The 25,537-nt window shown below is 41.5% G+C and overlaps 2 protein-coding genes across 4 annotated transcripts; both read right to left on the bottom strand.

Moving 5' to 3' along the window:
* Positions 1-982: 982 nt before the first annotated feature.
* Positions 983-8,213, bottom strand: C9H5orf15 (chromosome 9 C5orf15 homolog). The gene is made up of 3 exons (XM_062002873.1): positions 8,068-8,213; positions 4,683-5,272; positions 983-2,519 (listed from the first exon to the last, which is right to left on the bottom strand). Exons 1-3 carry the CDS (start codon positions 8,165-8,167, stop codon positions 2,388-2,390), a joined length of 822 nt encoding a protein of 273 aa, XP_061858857.1. The 5' UTR covers positions 8,168-8,213; the 3' UTR covers positions 983-2,387.
* Positions 8,214-9,339: 1,126 nt separating this feature from the next.
* On the bottom strand, positions 9,340-25,307 carry VDAC1 (voltage dependent anion channel 1). Of its 3 annotated transcripts, none has more exons than XM_062001997.1 (9): positions 25,195-25,307; positions 18,616-18,685; positions 18,099-18,148; positions 17,162-17,314; positions 17,019-17,071; positions 14,601-14,828; positions 11,656-11,806; positions 11,138-11,199; positions 9,340-10,282 (listed from the first exon to the last, which is right to left on the bottom strand). In XM_062001997.1, the coding sequence occupies exons 2-9, from the start codon at positions 18,680-18,682 to the stop codon at positions 10,090-10,092; spliced, it is 957 nt and encodes a 318-aa protein (XP_061857981.1). In that variant the 5' UTR covers positions 18,683-18,685; positions 25,195-25,307; the 3' UTR covers positions 9,340-10,089. The 3 variants fall into 3 exon arrangements, with proteins under 3 accessions (XP_061857981.1, XP_061857979.1, XP_061857980.1); XM_062001995.1 differs by having other exon boundaries at positions 10,130-10,282; positions 11,142-11,199; positions 25,195-25,306; XM_062001996.1 differs by lacking the exon at positions 25,195-25,307 and adding an exon at positions 19,832-20,086 and having other exon boundaries at positions 10,130-10,282; positions 11,142-11,199.
* Positions 25,308-25,537: the final 230 nt, after the last annotated feature.

Raw genomic sequence — 25,537 nt, 5'->3', positions numbered from 1 at the left:
TCAGGGAAGGAGGGCAAGGAAAAGTGAGATTTTTCCACTAATATATTAACATTACAGTATTAAAGAGGACATTGTTACTCGTTCACAGAGCCTGGAAGAAAAACATTTAATTGGTCTGACTCAGCCAGTTGAACGATGCTTCAAGAGCTCTGGAAGACATCCAAGACAGAGTAAGGTAATGCATCTATGAATATCAGGAAGCAACAAAACTTGCCTTATTTCTACTAATTTAGGTCAATGTTCATTTTCTGTATTTTTTAAGAACTATTCTAGCTATTACAGTCAGTTAGATGGCTGCAAGTGTAACACCGGCCTTGATGGCCTAATTCACTAGGTGTGTTTTAAGAGAAAATGACATCTGCAATGAAACCTTCACTGTGGTTATGGCTGCACTTCTGTGCAGTCAGGCACTGCAGCATCTCACACGATATCCCACATAATGCCTATGGTATCAAGCTGAGAGGAAACACAAGTGCTCTGCAATGCGTGAACATACTCTTCTCCACTGTCAATATTCACTTTATGAATGTTGAAGACAAAGCTACTGAATTTTCTAGGTGCAAAAGCCTCAGCCACCTCCTCCAATTTCAACATTTAAACATTCTAAAGGAGCTGTGCAATGTAACCTTTCCCTTTGGACCTTGACCATAATGGTGTTCTGCTTTAATGGAGGTACATTCAAGTAAAGAGTTTCAAGCACTTTCCACAACAATTACTAATTATACAATTTAGGTAAAAATTTACTTGTTAAATAACTGAATTCCTATAGCTTAAAAGACTTCAATTAAGCCTTCCTCTCCTCCCTACATACCATTCACCAGACGCGTAAACTGAAACTCCATACACTCCCTACAATGAGTGCATTTCACCAGTAACAGAAAAGACGGTTTTAAACTGGTTGTCCAACCCCAAGCACAAGCAGGGTCTTTATCGTAAGGTACTCCATAAAGGCAGAGAAACAGTTAAGACAGAAAACACAAGCTTATTATTGTCATTTATTTTAAAAACATTATTCAAAATATTAAGCGATACAAGTCCAAATATGATAAAAATTACTGCAAGAAAAGAGTTTTGGGGTACTTGTGCTTTACTTCTTGTGGTTACGAAGAGACTAGGAGCTGTTACGCCTGACTCGTAAGATGGTTTCGTGCCTTTGACTCCTCACGCCAACAGCTGCAAAGCCGATTCTTTCCAAATGTTGTGTAACTATTTGAATACCAAGTCATTAAGGGGTTCCGATCCACTGCTATTTACACATTCATCCGTTTGAAAACTAATTCACAGAGAATGTACAGAAAACTAAGATTTTATATTTTACAACTCATGACAACATAAATAACGAAGTACAAAAGACAAGGTAAAAAAAACCCAAAACAAACCAACCAAACTACTGTACCAGGAATTTAATTTACACTAATGCTTAAATGTGTGACACAACCAGAGTGTGCTGCCCGCAGGCTGGCAGTCCCCACACCATCTCTGTCACCTGCCTGTTACCTGGATCAGAACAACAACAAAATTAATTATTCTTAGATTTTCAGGCCTCTCCCATTTATAAAGTAGCAAACTACGTAACTGCTTCCCAACTGTTTTAAAATTCAACAGAAAGCTCTGACATGTTGAAAGCCCTATCAATCACCTACGTTTCAGTGAGACTATTCAACCAGGCTTCTTTTCCATTCATTAATTACAGTCGTAAACACCAGTAGAGAAAAAAACTGGAGAGTCAAGAAGCTGCATACCTTCGCAAGGATCTTGAACCTTTTCAAGAGACACACAGTGTGTAACTTCTGAAACTCAATGGGTTATACGTAATTATCTTCAACTGATTTACTGCATGAACAGAGAAATTCCGAAATTACAATGCCAGCTACTCTGCCTAAAATAGAATCAAATTATGCAACAAGAAAACAGAATCAAAAACAGGAAAAATATTTGCAGCATCTGAATTTAAGCATAGAAAAAAGTAATTATGTTTGAAGTTGCAACGTAGTGGGATTTATGAACCATGTAAGTGATTAGCAGAGAGATCATTAATTTGATTTAGTGATGACAGAGTCGTTAATTTATTAGACCTAGAATATTTTATATTATTTTTTGTATTACCACTATTAAGACTGCTCCAGACAGAAGGGATGATGCTTAATGAATGGAAAGAGCGCTAATTATTAAACTCTGTGTCTTTATAGTCGATATAAAACCTGACCAAAGTAGCAAATAGATGTATCATGCCCTTGATCTTCCATGAGGTTTAATCTCTAAAACATCTAGGTCAAAGAGAGTACATCTCATTTCAGTACAAGCAGCACATTTAGAATACCTGAAGATCATTACATGACTAGGCAGGCAAAGAGTGAGAAGTTCAGCAAACTCAAATCACAGTGCTTTCAAAACACGTAGTCATTCGTTATTTTCAGGGAAGGCATGGCTTCATTAACATTTTGATCTAAACGATGATATTCGACTGTCCTAGAGCACAGGCCATCCCTCCATCTCCGGCTCTGGACCAGTAAGAAGATCTGAAAGAAAAAGCAACCAGTTTATACAATGCTACAGTGAAATATTTGTCAACAGCTTGACTGGTATCACAGCCCTACTCCTCAAGCGTTGCTGTGGCTATAGACCATTTCCACACTGTCCTTGCCATCACATACTGGCAACCTCAGCTGCTCTTTGGCAAAACCATGGCATTCAACCGAGAATTCTTTTAGCAAAGACATGTGTGTAGCTTCAGAATTACTGCTTATACAGGCTATTAAATTATCCCCAGATGGTGACATTTGTTAGTTTATTCATCTCCTTTATGTGGCATTTCACTCTTGTTAAAAATAATGGTGTTACTGCTGCTGAAACAAAGGCAACAGAAGAAGCAACGGTGTAATCTGATAAACTGCTTCTGCATTAGAGCTCAGTGCCCCCTCCAGCAGTATCAGCAGAGCAGTTAAAGACATTGTAGGATAAATCAAAGCACTAGAGTAACCAGGTTTTTAAATGTCTATTATCACCACCCTATTTAGTCTTGTTTCATCTAAGAATCTACTTTTCTAGACAAGGCAACTATACTGGCAAAAGGGGGAATGGGACAGCACAAGTGGGCACAGGGAAAGAAAAAGGAGAATCTAAACCAATCTGACTGCTGTCTCACACAAATATAAGCCACTACCTATGTACTTAAAATACTAGTGTATTACCTGTTCCCAAAATTACTAAGTGCTAAAAAGTAGTATCAACAGCTTTTCAATTACTCAAATGAAACTCCAGGCATTACTTCACTTATGTAGCAAAGACAAGGCTTTTTTTCAATCACTTATTTGAACTTCCCTTGAAGTTAAATTTTCAAATGTAGCAGTCTTTGTTTTACTCTATAAAAGACTGGGCAATGCATAGTCCAGATATGCCATTGCAATGTAAATCAGGAGTCCGGGGCTTTTTTTATGTGCCTTCCTTTCAGAGTCTCCCAAATCCTCAACCAAATCAGTGTTCTCTAAAAGGACAAATACTAAATTTTTCTCATACCTGCAAATTGGTGTATGTAACTGTATTTGGCCTGGCTGGGCTGGAGTTAATTTTCTATGCTAGCAATATATCTTGAAATAACTTATCAGTCTGGTTTTGAGATACAGAGAATTATTTTGTACTGAAGAAACAATTACCTGGAAACACTAACTTTGAGTTTCTCTAGATAACACTGTAAACAGCATTAAATATTTTGAAAAGGAGAAGTTTGTAGTTAAGCCCTGAGAATATCTATGCTATAAAGACCACTTTAAAGTGAATACTTATTGCAAGGATTATCACAGCTGTAACAAGAACATTTCCATGCCATTTGGGATTAAATCTTCCTTAAGCTGATGTTTATGATCCTGCACAGAAACAAAATTAATCAGTCACCTTTACTCGACTTGGCTCAAGTCTTTCATAGTCTTTCATGTACACTGTTAGTGTCCATTACCGAACTGATTGATTACTGAGGTTAGCAATTAACTGATTTTCTAAACTAAATTCAAGCTCTTTTTCATTGTGCAGATAAAAATTATTTGCATATTACTAACACGGTGCACCTCAAGGACACTGAGGTGCTGGAGAGGATCCAGAGGTGGGCCACCAAGCCAGTAAAGGATTTGGAGCACATCTCATATGAGGCTGAGTGATCTGGGTCTGTTTAGCCTGGAGAAAAGAAGCCTCAGAGTAGACCTTATCACTGTCTACAACTATGTGAAAGGAAGTTGTAGCAAGGCAGGGGTCGGTCTATTCACCCTAGTAATAAGCAACAGAACAAGAGGAAATGGCCTTAATTTGCACCAGAAGAGGTTTGGAGGAATTTCTTTACTGAAAGGGTTGTCAGGCATTGGAATGGGGCTGCCCAGGGAGGTGGTGGAGTGTTTAAGAGACAGTTGGATGCCACACTTAGGGAAATGTTGATAGGGCTGGGACAAAGGCTGGACTCAATGATCTTAAAGGTTTCTTCCAGCTGAAACAATTCTATGATTCTATGACTAGGTGATCCCAGATTTCATTCTAAATTCTTACTAACAAAAGTGTACAAAGCAACACAAATTCTTACTAACAAAAGTGTACAAAGCAACACAAATTCTTACTAACAAAAGTGTACAAAGCAACACAACTCGCAACTCATTTTAGATACTCAAGTTCTTTCTCTCAACCATTCACTGACAACCTACCTTCCTCTTATTGTGATAGGTGACATAAACAACAGCTACTAGGAAGGCAACTACCACTAGATGAAAAAAGAAATGGCTGTCTTCTTCATCTTCCAATCCTGTGACAGAAACATGTTTTATCTTCTCATCGAGGGTCTTGATCTCCTCATTGTAATTACTAATGGTGTCAGAGTCATCATCTCCTGGCATCTCTAGAAGGTCTGGGTTGAATCTGGAATTTGATGTCATTTCATAAGTACCATAGTCATCTCCTCCATCTGACTCCATAGTTTCTTTTATGATGGGTGGTGAACTATTTAGTGTGTCTTTCAAATCTGTTAGAAGATCTTCTTCCTCAATTTTAGTGTCTTCAGAAGCATCAACATCCACTTGAGATACGGGACTAGCAGTCACCGCATGAGACAGAACATATGGAGGATCACCTCTTGCTGTAGATGGTTTTACTGCAGTCACCACATTGATTTTAGCTGCTGTTGGCAACACCTCTTTTTTTGTTGGGGTTATACTCTGAAGGTTGTCTGTCAAATTTTGGGATCTATTTAGTGTTTCATTCTCACTTTTAGAAGAATGAAGTGTCTCTTTCACAGAATCTGAGAAAAAGGATGAGAAACAGTCAATATTTTAAGCACTGGGCACTACCTTCTCTTGTTCTAGTTCAGCTAGAAACGACAGTTACTGCAAGGCAATTACTTTATAGACAAGAAATCCTACAATGAACAGGGCACATTTCACACTGCAAATGTTTTATAATCCATATGCAGAAATACACCCTCCTGTACTTTGGCAGCTTCAAAAGAGTCCTGAGTGGGACAGGAATTAAAGCTTGGAAGCATACACTTTCTAGATCAGTATGCCAAAGCATCCCTTAAAAATTTAGTGTGCATATTTTCCAGACTTAGGACTTCAGAGACATGTCCTCTCTCCCTCTGGAGGGATGTAGAATCCCAATGACTAGTATCTTCGCCACCATCGAACTCTTTCTCCCACAGAATTTGCTGAAGTCTACAGAGGAAGTGCTCAGTAAAGCTTTTTATGCAGTTAAAAGGTTTTAATCTTTCAGTCAGGACACAAGCACCTCTTCCAGGTACTTGTTTTTATTCAATTTGTAGACATAGAAAAAGATTTCCAACTTTATGTTAAACTGGAACAAAATTAACGAACCACAGCTTAAAAACCCAAGGCTAAGCAAAGGACAATCTGACTGCATACACTACTGAAAGCAAGCCTTTATCAGCAGCTACAGCAACAGTACTACTGTAAAAAATGCACCCTCGGGCCATGTCATCATCTCTCCAATGTTAGGATGGCTTTGCAGAACTACATAAAACCAAGGTGAGTACTGAAACCATATGCAGAGCCCATCAACCTCCTTCTCTAGCCAAAGAAAGGTAAAAAGATATGTAGAAGGGGGTTGCAAATGGCCTATATTTTTTAGTCCTAAAAAACAAGCAAAGACAGCACATTGAGAGCATGTCACCTCCAGATTCAAATCAGGAGGCACTCCAAAAATGAAGAACACGCTTTAGAATTTCAGTACACATCATAATTTAAACAGTGGAACCATGCTTGTCTTGTATTTTGGCATGCCAAAGTGTTTTCTTAATTTTTATTTGAAAAAAAAGTAACAAGACCTTCATTAAACACTCCCAAGCTCCCATACTGGAAAGGTATGGATTCTGGAAATGAAGCATTCAACCAACTGCTTGTGTCAAATTACTCATAAGTAAAATATTATACAGAGGAGGTTGAATCATGTCATTCATTAAACACACATACTTTCAGAGGATCAGTTACAACAGACTTCTTGTTTACATGGTAGATGCATGAATTGCTCTTTAACCAGACACAACTAATCTCACATGAACTAGACATTACGGTGCCTCTCTGCTGAAGTCCAAACTCATGACCTTTACATTTAACACACTTGCTGAAAAAACTACTAGGCTGCATTATCATACCAATGTTAATTTGTTCAGTTCTTGTACAGGGCAAGTTCAGGGAATTCTTACCTTCCCTCAGGAGTCAGCTAATTGCAAACATGAAGAGAAATATGAAGAAAGGCAGCTGCAAGATCGGTTCATATTTACAGCTAGTTGGCATGTTATGAGTGAGGTAGGTTATTGCTACCCTTAGCACACAAAGAGAGTAATAGCCACATTGTTTGGAATACAAACAAGTACACTGTTCCTATAGAATTACACAGTGTGCATCCTTACACTTCAGATTATTCTTAAAGTCAACATGAAAGTTTTAGAAGGATATATGCTTAAATGTATAAGCTTAAACACAAAGGACTCCCAACAGCTAATGCTGCAGCTACAGAGTAAGAAAGAATAATTTCCTGTTACTCCTAAAAGATGTTATTTTTTGTTCTAATAAGTAGTTTAGCAACCACATCACGATTTATGATATCTACTCAAAACTATTTGGCATTATAAACAGTGGTTGCACTGTTTACAGTTACACAACATTGTCAGATGTTAAGACGTAGTGCCTGGACTTCAGAGATGCCTCAGCTTCAGAAATAGATATTGATGTTCAATCAGAACATGACCAGCAATATAGCCCTCTAGGGGCTTGGTAAACTCTTGGTAAACACTGTACATAAAAATGGCTTCCAGGAAGCTGAAGTTAAAAACTCTTGGTTTCCTACAGGTTTCTCTCCCACAACCCGAACCTCTTCCTGCCTACCCATTAGTCCAGGTGGGGCACAACAGAGAGAGTTTGGCTATACTGATTGACAAACGAGAAAGAGACTGCCAGCTCAAAACAGTTCACCTCCTTCAGTAATTCCCTTTCTTTGTGCTGCCCAGCCAATACTCCATCTAAAAAAAGGGCAACCCATTGCCCTTGAAATGTGGCTTTCTTATCAGCATTTGGTTGCAGTCAGTCTGTAGGCTGAAGGGATGCAGGAGAAACAAAAGAGACTTGTCAACTTGCAGAATAAGATAAGGTTTTTTTGTAGGGGGACGGAGAGGCTAAAACCAGGCACCCAACTCTAATAACTAAAACACAGCATTATGTCTGATGAGTGAAGCAGTCATCCAAGAGGTAAGCCAAGGGCAAAGCCTGGCCAGCAGCCCCCGGCACACCCGCCGAGGGAGCACCTTCTCCTGCAGCTCTCTGAGAGAAGAGAAAACCTGGCCGAGGCCGGTTCCTGGGGCCGCCCCTGGCCCACCTGAGGCGCGCCGGCACTGCTGAGGCAGGCTGGGCGGCCTGCTGGCGGCGAGGGCGGAGGGCGGGCCCAGTCGGCCGCCGGAGAGACCTTTAGGCCCAAAGACGAGTCCGGTGAAACACCGCCGGGGCGCCCGCGCCCATAGTCCCTAACCCTCCCTCGCCCCTCCAGCTAGTGCCGGGGACCGGCCCACCCGCCGCCGTTGCTCACCGGGGGCGGCCTGGCCGCGGGCCGCCAGGACCCAGCCGCAGAGCAGCAGGAGGCAGAGCGCACGGCCCGCCGGGACGCCCCTCCCGCCGGCGGCCGCCATCTTCCCGGGCACCCTCACCGACGTGGCGGCCGCACCGCCCACCGGCGCCGTCGGGGGGCACAGCGCCTGCGCGGGCGGGCGGGACCCCGCGCGTGCGCCGAGCGGGCAGGCGGCAGGGCGCCGCGTAGGGGCTGAGGGGAGCGCGGCGGCGTACGGGGCCGCCCGGGCCGCACCGCAGGGAGCGGCGGCGGGGCGGCGGCCATGGCCGGCAGCGGGCGGACTGGCAATGGGTGGTTCGCAGCCTTTCCGTCGGACTGAGAGTATGTCACGGGTTGCACCGTCACCACAGAGCCGCTGCCCCGAGAAACTGCTCACCGGCGGCCCCACGCACGGCTGGGCGTCGTGGAACAACCACTCGTGGAACAGACACTCAGTGCAGAATTACATTTATGGAAAAATGCTCTCCCGTTCTTAGCCCAAGTGAGGCATTTGGAGACCTGGCAGAAGCGTTAAAGCTGATCCCAGGAGGAAAAAAATCCCAAAACATGGAATCTTCTCGAGCACTAAAAAACCACAAGGAAGGAGCCCCAAAGCTTCCAGAGACATGCACAGCGTCCATTAATCTGGAGCACTGGAGTGCTACTGGGAGCCTGTTGCACACGGTTTGTTTTGATCAGTGAAGCTTGGAAGTGGACCACTTTTTGGCAAAATACTTGATATATGGCATACTAGGAAATAGTCAGGAATAGCTTGTGGTAAAAAGGAAGCCAGCCAGTGTTGCACAATTTGCAGGCTGTTACTGAAGCGGATCTACAGTCTCAGGATGTCATAACACCATTGCCTCATCAGGCAGATTCTCCTGCAGCACAGCTCTTCCATCTGCACACCACTCACGACAAAATACAATGTTTTAATGAAAAGGTTCTGAAGTTCATCCCAACTGATAACTGTTCATTGCTCACACCTATTTGTTTATAGACAACTTATTGAATTCTGCAATGAAAGAGAGTTAAGTCACATTAGCTGATGGAGAAAACAAGATAAACACGTGTATGTGCAGTTGCCAGGGTTTGGCAAGCACTAAGAATGCAGCCATGTCTAGAAATTAAATCTACTAAGTATTTTTTGTTTGTGTGGTACAAAATAAACACTAAGCAGTTGCCAGTCTGCTTCTGGAGCCAAGAACTAATACGAAATTTTCTTCACAATTAATATAAAGACAAAGTAAAAGGTGACATTTCAGTATTTTATTCAAGTTGGGTTTGGGTTTTTTATCCATTTTTAGTAGTGTCAAGTACAGCATTTTGGGATCTAGTTCCACACAAAATGGAAGATTCTCTAAAAATGTACCCATTTAGTTTCTAAAAAAAGTGGTAATAAAATAAAAGTCCATTTTTAATTTAGTGATGTGACTATGTGATTGCAGTTACAAAGACTCTTCCCTGATTATGGCGCTGTCTTACAAGCTTTCCAGTCAGTGCAAGGGAAAAGAACCACAACACAGGACAGGTAATATTGTCTGAGTCACATCAAATCTCTGCAACAGACTTAAACAAGGTGAACAACCTAAAGCATTCTGGAGACAGGTGTATGACAAACCATTCATGAAATGGCTAGCTAAAGGAAGAAAAATATTTAAAAAAATTCCTTTTCAGACAACTTTGCACATTCTATCATGAACTGAAACCTTTAAGTGTAAGAACATTTTGCTTACAGAATTAACAGTACAATATAATGGTCTTCGATTCTTAAAGCTTTGGGGTTTATACCACATTAACATATTCTTTGTGTAGTCAATGTGTTAGTAAAGGTAATCAATACTTTCCTCCTTTCTATAATGTGACAGTTGACAGATGTGATGGGCACTAACATTCAAAAAAGAAACCTTAGAATTGGGGGGATTTATGCTTTTGTCTCCGTTTCTGGAACAACGTCATTTTTAAAGCTCAACTCTCTTGAACCAGGACTAGCAGGACTGATACTTAGCAATACTTGCATCCCAGACAATAAAACATTGAAAGGTACAATATATTCTGAAGGTAGCTATGCTGTATTTTCAAATCAGTGATTGTAGAATCACTCCTTATGCTTGAAATTCCAATCCTAGGCCAAGTTTGTGACCACCTGCATTGACATTCTTGCCATCCAACAAAGCTGACAACGTCAGTTTGATACCTGTGAAAAGTGAGAGAAAAAAAAACCAGATCTTGAAGTTTGGAATGAGCTTTATATTCATCAAGTGCATTGTCTGTGTTACTGCTTTAATTTATCGGGTAGCTAGGTTAATGTAATTTGGCAGCTAGCCTTGTAACAGCAGGGCATTTTAAAACAATTTACAGATAAGAAATCTTTCTGAATTATGAAAGTTATAATAAACCATGGTGATAGATTCTGCTTTTTATCACTCCAAGTAATTAAAGCTCTGAGTCAGTTCAGTGCTGCAGGTCTACCAACTAATCTAATTTTAGAGTCTAGTATTATGAAAAAATGCCACCTTGATACATACCCACCTTTCTAAACCACTTTAAAAATCAAGGTATAAAAAGGCCCAAGCCCCGTCTACTGTAATATCTCATGTCAATCTCCTTAGTATTCTGGCAGCAGATTTATTAGACTACATTAAAACCAATTTCACAGCAGTAAGACTGTCCTCTTCCTGGACACACAACCTTGGGAAAGTCACATTTTCAAGCAAAATAAACTCAGTCATTGGAAGCCTCTGAAAGTACTTAAAATGCATCTACTTATTGGTGAAACACCTAATTGTAGATATATCTTCTATCAACATAAAAGAATATCTGACTGGTCAGTGGATGGTGGTCTCGTGTAATTCTGCTTCCAACAGACATCCAAAATTAACAGAGCAGTCCCTGGAAAAGTTCCTCACTGGCTTGCCAAGAGGCACAGCAATCTTACAAAACCAACATTTGGTGCACAAACCCCTCTTACATTTCAAGATTAAAATATCACTTTATTGGGTTTCATACATTTCTGAATTTAATTCTTCTTCTGAATTTCTTCTGCATAGACTTACCTGGCTTTAAAGTCTGAGTGTATCCTAGTCCGATCAGACTGGAGTTGTTCACTTTAGCCTTAAAGGAAAAAAATACCATATGAAAATAATTTCCTATCTCTCTTCAAAGCCCTTTCTGCTTGAAAATTAAGTAACACCTTTATAATAGGTAGAGGGTCTTCAAAACACAGAAAAACAGTGTTAATTTTGCCGTAACTTAAATCCAAAACCTCAATCACCCTACAGTCACTATAGAAAATAACGGTTTTATTAGCATAGTTTATAATATTTTCAAGGCTGACAAAAAAAAAATCTCAAAACAGCACCCAATAATATGATAAAACATTCTGTGCCTCTTTTAAGGAAAATGCAATAGTTACACTCTCCAAACCCAGAAGAAGTAGATCTCTCTGCAAACCATGCACCACAGAACTGAATAAAACCCCTATTTTACTAATGTGAAGGTTGTTTCACATTTTCATTACCAGAGCCTATTTTCCAATGCTTGTATATATACATGCTTATTAGTACTCACAGAAAAAGAGGCATCTGGGTCAATCTGATACTTGGCTGCTATTCCAAAGCGAGTGTTGCTATTACCAGCCGTCCACGCAAGATTGACAGCAGTTTCCAGTTTATCATTCACCTTCTGGTAAATGGAGCCGCCAAATTCTGTTCCATCATTCCTGGAAGGAATGAATTTGTCCAGTTTTAAACAGCAACTCAAAACAATCCGTATTTGCAGAACATTCACTTACACCTCATATAATATCCCTGTAACAACTAAGATAAGAGACAGTAGGCCAGATTGGTTGTGAAGCCATTTTTAAATGTTTAAATTCACTGAAGGTTACTGTATTTCAACAAACAACTTATAAAACTGAAAAAAAGCCAGGACAAGCTTTTATAAAATCCAACTAATGAGGCCAGCTTCCAATTTTCCCTTCTCTCTAGATGGGAGTCTTTGCAGTAAAGAGATTTATTCTTCCCTGCACCTCTCTGTAGTAATTGTTTTCCCAGGCATACGCCTCCCCCATGTGCCCATCCCCAAGCCGGAGCAGGCAGCCTAACGCTGCCGCATCAGCACGCTGTTACCAGACATAGATGGACTGTGTCAGAAGTAAAGAGGACAATTCAATGCCCAGGTCTATCAGCCTTTGCACACAAACAGAATTTGCAGTGGTCCTTATGGCACATCTGTACTATAGATGTGACTGCTAGAAACTGAAAGGAATTTTCCTTTGCAGAGAGCACTGGCCATCAGCTGAAGGATGACAGCCTTCCAGCGCTGCTACCGAGTAGCGTGACTTACAATTACTGCTGACACCAGTGTCATGCAGGGAATGAAGTGTGGTCAATAAAATGCAAAATGTTAAAGAGCACGCACATCATAAGAACAAGAGCAAAAGACTTCTAAAAGCCTTGCACTCCTTGTAAACCTGTGAGCATCTGAATTTCCATTTTTGCTCATTTTCTTAAAAGAGGATATAAACATATTGAACAGAATGGGCTTTAAACCACAGGAAGACCTCTGGAAATAAAATAGTTATCATTATTTCTACACTATGAAATAATCTGGTTCTAATTATTAGAGTACACCAAAACTTTAGTGATTAAAAAGAGCAGCAGATTTAGAGTATTTCCACTTTTACCCCTTTGTCCTGATGTTTCTTAGTTCATAACAGTTGCACAAACAGTTGTGATACACCTTTTCAGAAGTTCAAGCAGCAGCCTTTTAAATGGTTAGAGAAACTCTTCCAGAAAAACACTACAATACTTACTTCAGATAAGACTGAAGCCCACATCTAACTGCAAGTGCTTGGCTCTCAAGAAAAGGAGGGATTAAAAAGGACTGAGGAGAGCTGGTTATACAGGCAGATTTTGTGCAAGGTTCCCACACATCTCTGTCTTGACCTGCAACATTAGGTGGGGGGGGGGGGGATGGTCTGAGCTATGCTTAAAAAATGAGGAAAGTCGTATTTAAAACTAGAAATTATCCAGCCCTATCTCCCATTAGTTATTATTTTTAAATAATAATTTAAAAAGTCAAACCACCTTTTAATGCTAATATCAGCAATGGCACGTTTAAGATGCAGATTAAAAAAATAACCCAAAAAACAAAACACATTATCCCCCTTTGAAAATTAATATATTAAGGCACCCTTAAGTAACTTGCAGAAGTCCCCAGCTGGTCTGTGTAATGCCAGGAAGAAAAGATGATGCTTCAAACCCCACCTAGTTATGTGACCAGCCCTGCTACAGCATCCTTGTGAAACACGGAACTGCCCAGATGTAACAACCAAGTTCCACACAGAGCTCTTCCCTGGGATTATACAAAATCTCAGACACGTCTCAAACATGGGAAACACATCAAATATCTACCTAATCTATTAACATCAATAAATAAGGTTTCTGTCCATATCACACATTTATGGGTTTGCCTGTCTATTGGTAGGGTGTAAATATTAAATAAACAAACTAGGCATCCTCCTGAAGAGGATTTATCATCCTCATACAGTAACAGCAACCTAAGAAACAGACCCTCAGAAATCCAAGAGACAGTACAGTAAGATCTGAGCTCCTGCTGCTGTTATAAAATCGTTTTCTGCTGTTGCTTTAAATAAGACTAATAATAATTACAGCAATTTATAGCAAAAGCCAATAATATCATATTTTCAACTGCTACAGCATAAGTAAGGTTGAAAGTCGTTGTGCTTGAAGGAATAGCTCCTAACTACCAAGTGGACGGGGACCCCACACAGTGTTTTGATTAAGGTTTTCTGCCCACACTGTTGTGCTTTGGCAATCCTTCAGACATGCTGTCCAGGCTGTGAAGGTTCAGTTGTTCTGAGTCAGCTTCCTAAAGCAGATCTTTGCAAAACAGCATGCAACAGAACAGAAAGTCTTCCATGACACAGCTCCAGGAAGGCAGAACAGTTGCTCAGCCCCAAAAAGGGAACAGCCTGCAATAGCTCTGCTACATTCAAAATATCCAATTACACAAAGCAAGAGGGGGAGGGACAGGGGCAAGGGATTAGAGATTGCCTAATCTTAAAAATCTGTCTTCTTCAAAGGCATAAATTGTTTTTTTAATAGGAACAGGAGACACAGAAATTAGGGGTTTAATTGAATTTGGTCCTGGTTTCCCACTGCTCATGCATTCAGAAAGGACAAATGCTTGTGTAAATAGAGTATTACAATACTAAACCAAACTGTTACACAGTATCCCTTCCAGTACAAAACCAAACCCAATCCATACCTCTTCCATTCTTTCGCTTTTGCCTGTTCTTCTTCATCCTAACTCTTTCATCTACAGATCAAACCAACGTTTTGTTCGACCTTGACATGTCTTACATGAAGAAGTAATTTCAAATCCACATTCCTTCTTTCACCACTCCTGAAACTCTATTCCTTTCCTTGTTTTAGTAAGCAGCAAAATCCTTTCAAATTCCTTTTTAATGCCAATCTGTCAATACTTACACATTAGTATGGAGCTGGAATTCATCAGTCTTATAGCCAACAGCAAAGTTGCTCTGGGTTACTCTAGACTTGGTTGTCTCAAAAGTCATTTGGTAACCTGCCAGCCACCCCTCGTAGCCAAGCACCAGGGCTCCACGTATTGAAGGACCAGCAATATCAAAATCCATGTCGCAGCCAAGGTTGATGTGTTCCCTTTTGTACCCTGTCTTAACTTTAGCACTCTTTTTCCTGAGGAGAAAAGAAATAATCTCGTATCTTTAAAAGGTACACTCATCAGTGGCAATTCAAACAAATCAGTGATTTTAACTCAGTGTAAGAGTTCTTGAAGACAAATTATACATACCCAGAGAACGACGTGACATGTCACCTTCTTACCTTTCACATTTGCAAAACCCTAAGTCAGTTACAGGGAATTATTTGCAATCAAGCAATAAAATGTGACGTGGCTCTATGCTCTTCTAGGCTGCTTTCTGAAAAGCAGCTGCAGTACAAGCCAGACGGGAGGTGACAAAAACAAATCCTCCTCCCCAACTATGTGATGGGTTTGGAAGTTAGATGGATGAAAGAATGAGAACCATGGCAATGCACATTTGCCACAAAAAGTCAATAGTAGTTGTCCTGTCCCAAACAAATGATTTTTAGACAATCCTAGTGAGCTGGGTAATTTCATTTACTGCAACAGATGTCAAGAAATCCCTACTTTGCCTCCAGCTTCCTGAGGGAAAGTCTGCTGCTAAGGAAGCAGGCTGCTTCAGTGGCTCTGGAAACCTTCTTTCTCTTTAGGATGCTTTATGAAGTTTAATGGTTACAGCCACTAGAAAGGCTGCCATGTTAATGCAGAAATAAACTTCCCTGAGTCACTTGTTTCTTTTTATAGCATTGGCCAGAACAGTGTTTTCTCATGTGTCCTTGGGTCAGTTTACATCAAGGGTGCAGACCCTCTCAAGGCAAGAGAGTTATGTCTACTATATTCACCTATTCTTATTTAAGAGTTTTTCCTTCTCTTTTACCATACAATTGTCTTCTGTCTTTGATCAAATCTTTTACTGAAATCTTTCTGGTAAAGTCAGGCTAATTTCAAATCAACCCTTCTGTAAAAACAGTCTCCAAGAATTGTTTCAGTGCTGTATCAGACCCACATGGAGTCTGCTATCGTTTGTATTATTTCAGACTCAGGAATTCCGTGTGTTTTGCAAAATCAAAAATAAAGAGCAGAAGCACTAAAAGTACTCAGCATTAGCTCATCTGCAACTTCTGTAGAAGTCAGTGGTATCTTCCCCACCAATGTCAACAGGGACAGAGGTAAGCTAACATGGAGCACTCCTAAAAATGGCTTTGCCTTTTCAAAGGCTTATAGTAGACAGTAAGTAGTAGACCATGTTTTATGTTGAGACATGACGCAGCCATGTCAGCCTAAACCAGGTCACACCAGGATTGACTCTCACTCCATTTATTCCCATGAGAATAGTCCTCCCACAACGCAATTGTCCTAACTCTGATAATATAGTGTCTCAGATGTGCCTAAGAAATAGCTATAGAGTTGTAACTTTTCATTCTCATACAAGGGTTTTTGAGTTTTTATTTTTTTAAGAATCCTAACAGCTAGCAAATAATTATCAACAAACACTAGAGATTGTTCTGATAAACACAAAAATACCTACTTAATGTAGAATTGGGACTAGATGGGATGCAGTTTACAATACACGACACAATGCACTAGAAAACAAGGTAAAACCTCCCCTGAGTCTATAACCCCCACAAGCTGCACTGTAGCATGCTCTCCTGGGAAGCTAAAGGGCAGAATATTTGGATTCCCTGGCAGAACTGCTTGCAAAAAGATAATCAGGAAAAAAATAAACCAACGTTTAGACCTACAGCTGCTGCTTAATCCCTCTGGCCCACATAAAGCACAGCATCCAATCACTGTGTCAGAAATACTCATCCACCACCAAGACACACTGTGGCCAGCAAGAATTCAGATGATAAATACAGCTCGGGAGACGAGCCCAATTACTGTGTCGACCTATTAGAGCCATGGCCAACTGGCTCCTGCAGCTTGTTAAGCTTTGCATTACAGCTGACTTGTTTAGCATTTTTATTCAGGCAGTAGCTCATCCTCTGACATGGCCAGAAATCAGCAACAGGAGTGCAAACAAAACCTTTTCCTCCCACCCTAATTCTTACTGTAATTTTCAAGTTACTGTGTTTAAAAGTTTCCTTGCCATCGTTTAGGATTTAAAGGAAATTGTTAATACTAAGATTTAAATCAGATGTACATGATTTCATTGCACACAGGCTGATTATTAACTGTCTTGATATCTCAGGACAGAAAGTGTCAGAAGCAAGAGAATACTCTGGAAAACTTTTTTTTTTTAAAAAAAAGCCCTTTTTTGTCACTTAAGCTTACTCACTTCTTACCCAGTGTTAGGAGAAAAGGAGGAGTCAAAGGTCAGCTTCAGGCCACGTGCAAGCTGAACAGAAAAGAAATTCACTGGTTGGATTGATAATTAGAGATTGCCGTAAGTGAATTTGCAAATTGCACCTTTTGAGCCAAAAATTACCTGATCTTCAAGAGTAATCTCAGTGCTTAGTGTGTTGTCGGTGTTCCACTTTTCTGTGAACATCAATCCATATTCCACCCACTTGTATTTTGTTTCCAAGCTACCACTAACTTTGCTTGTTTCTGAGTTTGCTGAACCTGAGCTTGTAAATTCCTAAAAGGAAAAAAAAGTTACATATAGACACATAATATATATTAAAGTTTATTTGCAAACATGCACATATTCACCCACAGACAAATACTTGTAGAGCTTTTAGATATTATTGAATACTGAAGAGTTCACAGAAGATTTAAGAACATTTTTGCTAGTCTTTAATATAAACACATTCTTGCTCTCAAAAAAATCAGTGTCAGGGAGAAAAAACATTGGGAGAAAAAAAGCACTGGTGTGAAAAAGCTAAGGGAATGGATGTGGGACAGGAATGGGTGCAACTCTTCCCAGCAGTCTAACACAGGGTAAAGTGCTAGTCTGTAACAGGTCTCTAAACCAGCATGCAACACTGCAAAAAGACTATATGTTCTAAGTATCGTCTCCAAAGTGCAGTTACATTGCTACTATATTACTTAGTGACTGCCAAGAAAGAGAGTGTGTGACATGTTTAGAAACCAGCAGATTTGTGCTCATTCAATCCAGTAAAGCAGGAGGGAGGCACTGACACCTCCTCCGAGCACAGGTCATGGCAATGGCCTCAAATAGCAGCATCATTTCTTTAGTAAGCAATTACCATGGTTGCAAAGGAGCCTTTCGCTGTATCTTCTACTCTAATTTCTGCACTGTCTTGTGTATTATACAAAAACTTTAAATGCAAAGGAACTTGCAAGGTTATAATATATCTGAAAAATGGTAAGGGGAAAGAAAGGTATACACATGCACTTTTAAAAAGACAAAACACAAGAACTTTGCAATGTTTTGTTTTTTCATGTGTTTCCAAACTTACCAATCCATTTTCAGATTTTGTTTTCAAATCAAGTTTTATTAACCCAAAACCTAGAAGATGAGTAAAAAATATGAATTATATATATGTTAATTTGTAAAGCATTTCTAATTTATTTCTTAAAACTCCCTTTTAAATTGCCTATGAACTGTTAAAAGAATAAACCAAGGGTACAGTTATCAAACCATGTGTTTTTATGAAGCGGGTTATGCAGCTTGTACTCACTTCAGACTACAGACATCAGTAATTCTAGTCATGATACAAGGAAATGGTCAAAACACAACACACAGTTTCTTTCAGAACAAACAACAGTCCTATGGGGGACAGAAAAAATTTTGTCAAAAGAAAAGTAAGTTATCCTTTGTTACCAGACAGCAGGGGTGATGTGAAGCTCTGATAGAAAAGTTTCTGGCTTCTAGTGGAAGTTATTGGAATATTTACCACAGAAAAGTAATAAATCCTAACAGTTTCAAGAATCAGGTAAACAGCAAAAGACCAAACTTATTTTGGCTTTATTTACCATATCCCTTGGTGAAAATATCTCTGGCAGATTTGCCCAGATCAGCATAAGCAGGTGGAACAGCCATTTTCTGGAGGGGAAAAAAAAAAACAAAGAAAATTGCAGTGTTCAGAACCTTCTTTAATTCATTTACACAACAAGAAATTTAAGCCCATTTTAGTCAGCTTTATTTTCTGTCCACAACCTATCAATTAAATACAGCCTGAATAAAGTAGCTACAGCAAACAATGTAATTTGCTTTTGCTCTTTAGCCAGCAGAAATAATTGCCATGTATTTGCCATCAAGGATGAGCCAAACATGTATATATATATCTCTATATGTAGATATATATATTTTTTTATATATATATAAGAAACTGCCTGTGCCTCTCCAAAGAGTTAACTGTTCTCTTATCAGTACAACCACATTAATGACTGACTTCTTTTAAAACCATTTCTCGGAAACATTTCTCCTGTTTCTTGCAACAGATCTATGCATTCTGATGCAAAACATGAGAGCCCCAAGCCATCCGCTCAGGAAATCTAACCAGGACAAGCATCTGGCATCAGAAGCATCTCTCTTCCCCTAATTCAGAGCTGCAAATGGATAACATTTATGTTAGAAAAACTGACAAATCGTTATTCTGCTACTTCAGTTTTCTTTGACTTTGCTACTGCTGTTAATGGGTTAAGATGTCTCCTTAGACACTGACCTTAAAAGTGTTTCTTTGTTCATCAACTAGCATAAAAAAGGAGAGCTTGCTAAGAAAAATTAAGACTGAAGGGATGCTACACTTTGAGGTCAGGCAGTCAGGAGAGTAGCCACAAGCCCACTTCAGCAGCCAAAAGCTGACAAGAGCTCTCTGCAAAGCCTGCAGTGAGGCACCAGCCCAGTGGCATGGGCACTGCAGGGACAGCTTTCTCCAGCACGTTCTGTTCGACAGGGATGCCCAAATTGCCATGGAGACCCTCACTTCCCCATCTTCAGCAGGCCCTGACCATTCTTAGTTCAGTGGCCTGCAAGAAATGTAATGCCTCTAAGGACTGTTGCATTGTATACACAGGGGAAAATGGGATATTGATAGAAACAAACCAACCAAATTTACATTCTTATCCAAGTAGAATAATTTCTTCTAAGGAAGCAAAGGCAAACAACCAGAAAGGAATACATCTACTGTCTTTGTAGACAAGATTTCATAATTTTTTTTAAAAAGCAAAGGATATACATCATACTTACAAAGCTGGTCCTCTCAATACCAGATGTTGCACCAAAATTCCATACTCCTTAACTTTTTGGTTATGCAAATATAATAAGCTGTTTATTATACAAGCATGCAAATGCTTCAAAAAATGGCCTGCCAATCCTTACTCCATCTGCTATTCGATGTTAGTAGAAAACTATTTCTTTAAACCACAAACCAGCTAGCTCTAAACACAAGGGGTGCTCTTAATAGTCTTTCTGGTCGAGGACTTGGATGTAGTCCTCTGGGCAGGCACACCACCCCACAACTATCAGATAGGGAATTTCAGCAGTCACTCAAGCGCCTCAAGCACTCCATCTAACAAGTTGTTGCCTGTTAAAGCAGGATATTGCTATTGCATAAGTGAAGAATCCCTATCCTAGAGGGAACAAAACAGATCTGGTGGCTAAAGAAAAGCAAACAGCCTTCTCAAAAGGTAAATAAAGTAGGATCCAAGGGCACACACTATGATGTAGCTTCAGTTGCAGAGACTACCTGGATGCATATCTCTTTCCAGTTACACTTCAGTACTAACATGGAGCCCTGAATACAGAAGCAGCTGAACAGTTTTGCATTTTGTTTTTAAAGAAAAAAGTATTCCATATTCCAAAGCTATTTTAGCTGCTTATATTAGACTTAAATGTCTCTCTCCCTTTTTTTGTGCAAACATGAAAGCATGGCGGATTTAATGTTTACACACAAAACTGGCCTTTAAAGATATTAAAAAGAAGAAAATATATATGCACAAAAAAACCCCAAAACCACCAAACCAAGTATTAACAGATTTCTTTAAGTCATTTGCCTGGTCCTTACTGAATTCACGAGCAGCAGGGTACAATGCCTGCTTGGAACTCAACCCTTGGAGCCCAAGCCAAGGCAGCACTCAGGAGAGGGATGGCATGAATCACTAAGGGGCGGGGGGGGCGTGTCTGTGTGTGTGTGTGTGCACAAAATGCTTTTTCCCTGCTACAGCAGCCCAGTCTCATGAGAACCGTCTGATAGACACTTGCATTTAACATCACCAACAACTAAAAAAGTTAAAAATCCTTACCCTTGAAAACCAAATAAGCATTGCTTTAAAAGATAATGCACTGCTCTACCAGCTGCAATTCAGAAGCTACCAAATACATGTTATCAACAGTCCCTTTGAGTCACTTCATATAATCAAAATATTTTCTTGAAAACTGAATGCTGAATGCTTTTGGCTTGGATTTTGTATGTTATGTTTTTCCCTTATCCAAGCCCATGAAGTTTTGCTCCTGCTGAGGGTTGTGTGTCTTGCCTAGATGTGGCCAGGCTCAAGTGGATGAGCTGTGACTGTCTGCTCCACTGCTGCAGGCTGGGCCGCAGCCCTAGGACAGTGGGAGATGTAGAGATCTCCACTTAGGCAATTACTCTAATTAAGGGACAATATTGAAAGCCAAATCCCTACTGATTGTAAGTCAAATCATGTAATGCATACAGAGCAAGGTATTTAAAATTGTTGAGTGTGGAAAACACTATGAGCTAGATATGTGGTGGTTAACCTTGCCGTTGTCAGAAGAACAAAAGTAATGATTTCTCTTTGTACTGGCTAATCAGAAGCCTCTTGTTTAACAGATGGAAAACAAAACTGATTACATCCTGTGTGAGTGCAGGTTGTAAGACAAGCATGCTTAACAGGGATTCAGACTCTTAAAAGGATCAAGGAATGGCCATGGCCAAGTGCCCTTGCTTTTCACCAGTGGGATTCCAGCACATTAACTCAGATTAGGTTGGGACTGAAATGAATTCGTTGCTTTTATCCTTGTCCAACTGTGCAACTAGCCCAGAGTGACTGTGCACCTGAACTCCCACACAAAGTCGGCCTATATATATATATACATATATATATATAAAAAACATGTTATAAGGAGGAAAACATTTTTATTTTCTTAAGTGGGAAATACTGTAGCACACACAGGTCATAGCTGAAGAAAAGCTGAACTGAGAGGTTAGCTCCATGTGCCTCTGTGAGCACCACCTCCATCATGTACAGATCCTGTGGGGAGAAAACAGGATGCTTCCTTTGGAGCTGCAAGACCAAAGAGACAGCCCTAGTGAAGACTTCATTAGAGACAAAGTACTTCCAGCAGGCCAAATTTGAATATTTTCCAGTGTCACAGATGGCAACGTTTTCACCCTATGATGCAGTTCTGGGCAATTAAATCAAAATCAACCTAACAGGCAGCAAACCCTCAGGGTGCCCTTGGCAAATGTAAGGACTTCCAACCCTTAAGATTCTGTGATTCTGTGATTCTGTGACTGACTGCAAGCAAAGCAAAACTCATCTCTGCATGGTAACTCTTGTATGTGCCTAAGTTACAATATTTACATAAGGGGAAGAAGCAATCTAAAAATTTAACGTCAGAATAAAATCCATTATAAAAATACAATTCCCATGAAGACAATGGCAGTCTATCAGATTCAAGGCTAAGAAAATTTATAGTTTGGATTTAACCTTACTCCAGCCACATTTTTTCCTAATACATCTGAAGTTGTGTACCATTTTTTGATGGCAGTGAACCATCAAGAACCATTCTGAACATTTCAGCTCCCCGTTGCCATAAGTGGTACCCCTGAAAAAATGGTAACTGCAGAGCTGACATGTAACAGCTGCTGGGAACATGTCCCACTGGCATGTGAGCTGAGAGAGATGGACAGCATCAGGTTATGAGACCGGGAATGAGGAAGAAAGAACACAACGGTCTTGCCTCAAGATAAAAATAAAAATATTAATTTATTTCTCATGTATCTGCTTTATTAAAGGAAAAAAAATCTTAGTATGGAGCAGCTTTTAAGTGCCTTTCTGGACCCCCAGTCTGTGCAGTGTCATTTCCCAACGAACATTTGTTGTATCGATAAATAGACCAGGAAGGATGGTGCTTTTGCTCCCAGGCAGAACAGGGCACAGCTCTCTCCGCATGCCATGGCAGGCTAGCCTGGGTCACCAGGTCCACACTGGTGGCCCTGTCCCACCAGCCAACATTGCAGGCTGCTCCCAAATCCAAGTCATGACTACAGCCTGCTTTGAATCAGGTTCAGAAGCCTAATTGTGCAAAGATTTCAAAACATGCTTAACCATAAATACATGAGTAGGTCCCACTGAGGTCAAACATCAAGTCTGACGTTCACAAGTCTTTTCAGAAGCCAGTATCAGCACACGATCTGTAAACACTCCACATTATGGGACACGATACTTAACACCACTTGTTGCCCCAACTTGCTGCATCACATAAACCATGCACCATTATGACTCGAAATATAAGACTCCAGAGTCCACAGTTTCTCTCATGCAGGTATTACTAAAGCCATGCAGCGTCCCTCTGACACTCTTGGGATCACAGCCTTCCTACCACAGCTTGGCTTCTGAACTACTGACATGCTGGTGCAAATTTGAGTTTTAAAGATTGGTTTATGCAGTATCCCTGCAGCCCAGTAAATATATACGTAAATATAATAATATTTATGGAATTAAAGAAAGGAAGAGCCTGCTCTTAATTATGTAGGTATAAATTAAAAATGACATCGTTGTACAGCAAACTTTTATTAAACTATCACATATAAGCATCAAATTAAACAAAGTTGGGGTATATTGCAGCCTGCTATAATTACTGTAGTTATTGAAACTGCAAGGGAAGAACAAGAACCATGTATCTTACATGTTAAATGAAAATATTCAGGCTAACTATCTACTCCTTTCAAGCATCTGCAGAGGAGATAAGCAGCACTGCTGTCTCACCCCATGCCACCAGCATGGCTGGCATAGGGGCAAGGCTGGCACATGCCCTGGCACGGTGCTCAAGAAGGGACATGCCCCTCGCTCCTGGCCCAGCTGTGAGAACACCCAGTGCCAGATCAATAGGGATGAGTAATTAAAATGGCATTTTATCTGCCAACGCAATTTGACATCTCGCTTCCCTCACACAGCATCCACCAAAACAGAGCCTGGGCTATGGAAACAGTGAATGGGTTTTCCCTACCTGGAGCAGATGCCAAACCCATGAAGGCCTGTGCTTCCCAACTGCATCCCAAAGAGAGCCAGGGCTGGGGACATCATTCCTGCTGCTATGACAACCAACAGTGAAGTCCCAGACACCACCACATCTCCCCAGACCACTTGAAATGTGGGCAGGAAGAAAAGGTGCAGACTGTGGATCACCGTAAATCTTCTGCAGAGAGTGGTGGCACAAAGGGATCATCCTGGGATATCTTTTCAATAGTGCAAAAGCCCTAACAAACTGCCATAGCCAAAATGCCACAAGACAGGTGATTACTGAACCATCCACTGCACTGAATAAACCAAACTGCAACGCACTTCTGATCCTCACTAGACTAAGAAACAAGATGGGATCTGTTTCAGCTGGCATCGCTATAAATATTCCCCAGAGACACAACCCCGCCTTGGTCAGTAAAGATGAGTCAGCTCCGCTTCGTTTTCAGAAAATTTCGTTACTATTTTTCTTTACAAGTGCCCAAAGACTGAACAAGTTTTTCACCCTCCAGCAAGAGTTGTTCCCAGCGAGGGCTGTGACAAGGCAGAATGGAGGCAATTGCACGGTGGCTGCACAGCTCTCCCTGCTTAGGTCATGAGGAGAAAACTGAATCCTTGAGACTCTTAGACTGACATTATGCCCCCGGAAGAGCTACATTTTGAGAATAAACAGAATAAAATGAAGCAAAAGTTGTTTTGGGTGCTTGGGGTGGGGTTTGGGTTTTTGGTGCAACTCAGGATGGACTTCCTAGCTGACAAAAATGATCCTGGGGCACACACGAGTGAGGCGGAAGGGATGTCAGCACTCCAGCGGTGCTCAATCCAGGCAGGTGCCAGCCACCCCGCCACCCACGACCTTTGCTCCCCAGGAACACGATAAATGATCCTTACTTCCCTACTCACAGAAGCATTTCTCAGGAAACCTGCACGCGCCTCCATGGCCGAATGACCTTTAAATCCTCATCATGGGGCCAGTGCCCGGATCGATTGACGCTTGGCCTCCCCGGGCAAAGCTGATGGCATCGCCACGACATGTCGGCAGAGTGGGTGCATGGCAGCACCCCATATCTCCCACCTTCACACCTGCCGCCTGGCCACCCTCCCACGCCACGGTCACCCCACCCCTTGGGAACAGGCCCCAATTTCGTCATGCCCACCATTACGTAAGAAGACAGTTATTCCCATTCCAGCGTTCTGTGGACGGCGAACCCCCACCCCAACTCCGGCTCCCTGCGAATTCCCCTCATCCATGACCAGGTCCCTCTGCCCGGCTCCCGCGAATCTCCCCCCGCCCCTCGCAAGGGCGGCTTTCGGCCGACGCCCGACACCCCCTAGCCGCCGCCCTACCTGGCCCCGACACGGCGGCAGCTATCCGCGCCGCGCTCCCGCTCCCGCCTCGGCCTGCTTCGGCAGCCGCTGCCCCTGTCCGGCGCCTCCCCGCGCTCTGCGGCGGCGGCTGCGTGACAGCTGCGGGGCGGGGACGGGCGGGGCGGAGCCGTGCCGGGCCTTGCCGCGCCGAGCGGGCCGGGCCGGAGCCGCGCCGGAGCCGCGCCGGGTCTTTCTGCCGGACAGTCCACGCGCAACGGCGCCGGCTGCGTGTCCTGCCCCGGGCGACGCTTCCTGGGACCCGCCGGGACCCCGCACGCCCCGCGGCATTCCCGAGGTGCACCGGTTCCAGCCCCGGAGCGAC

The sequence above is a fragment of the Colius striatus genome, chromosome 9, assembly GCF_028858725.1.
Source record: "Colius striatus isolate bColStr4 chromosome 9, bColStr4.1.hap1, whole genome shotgun sequence".
Lineage (NCBI taxonomy): Eukaryota > Metazoa > Chordata > Aves > Coliiformes > Coliidae > Colius > Colius striatus.
Note: the sequence above shows the minus strand (reverse complement) of the source record. Positions and strands in the feature narration are given on the sequence as shown.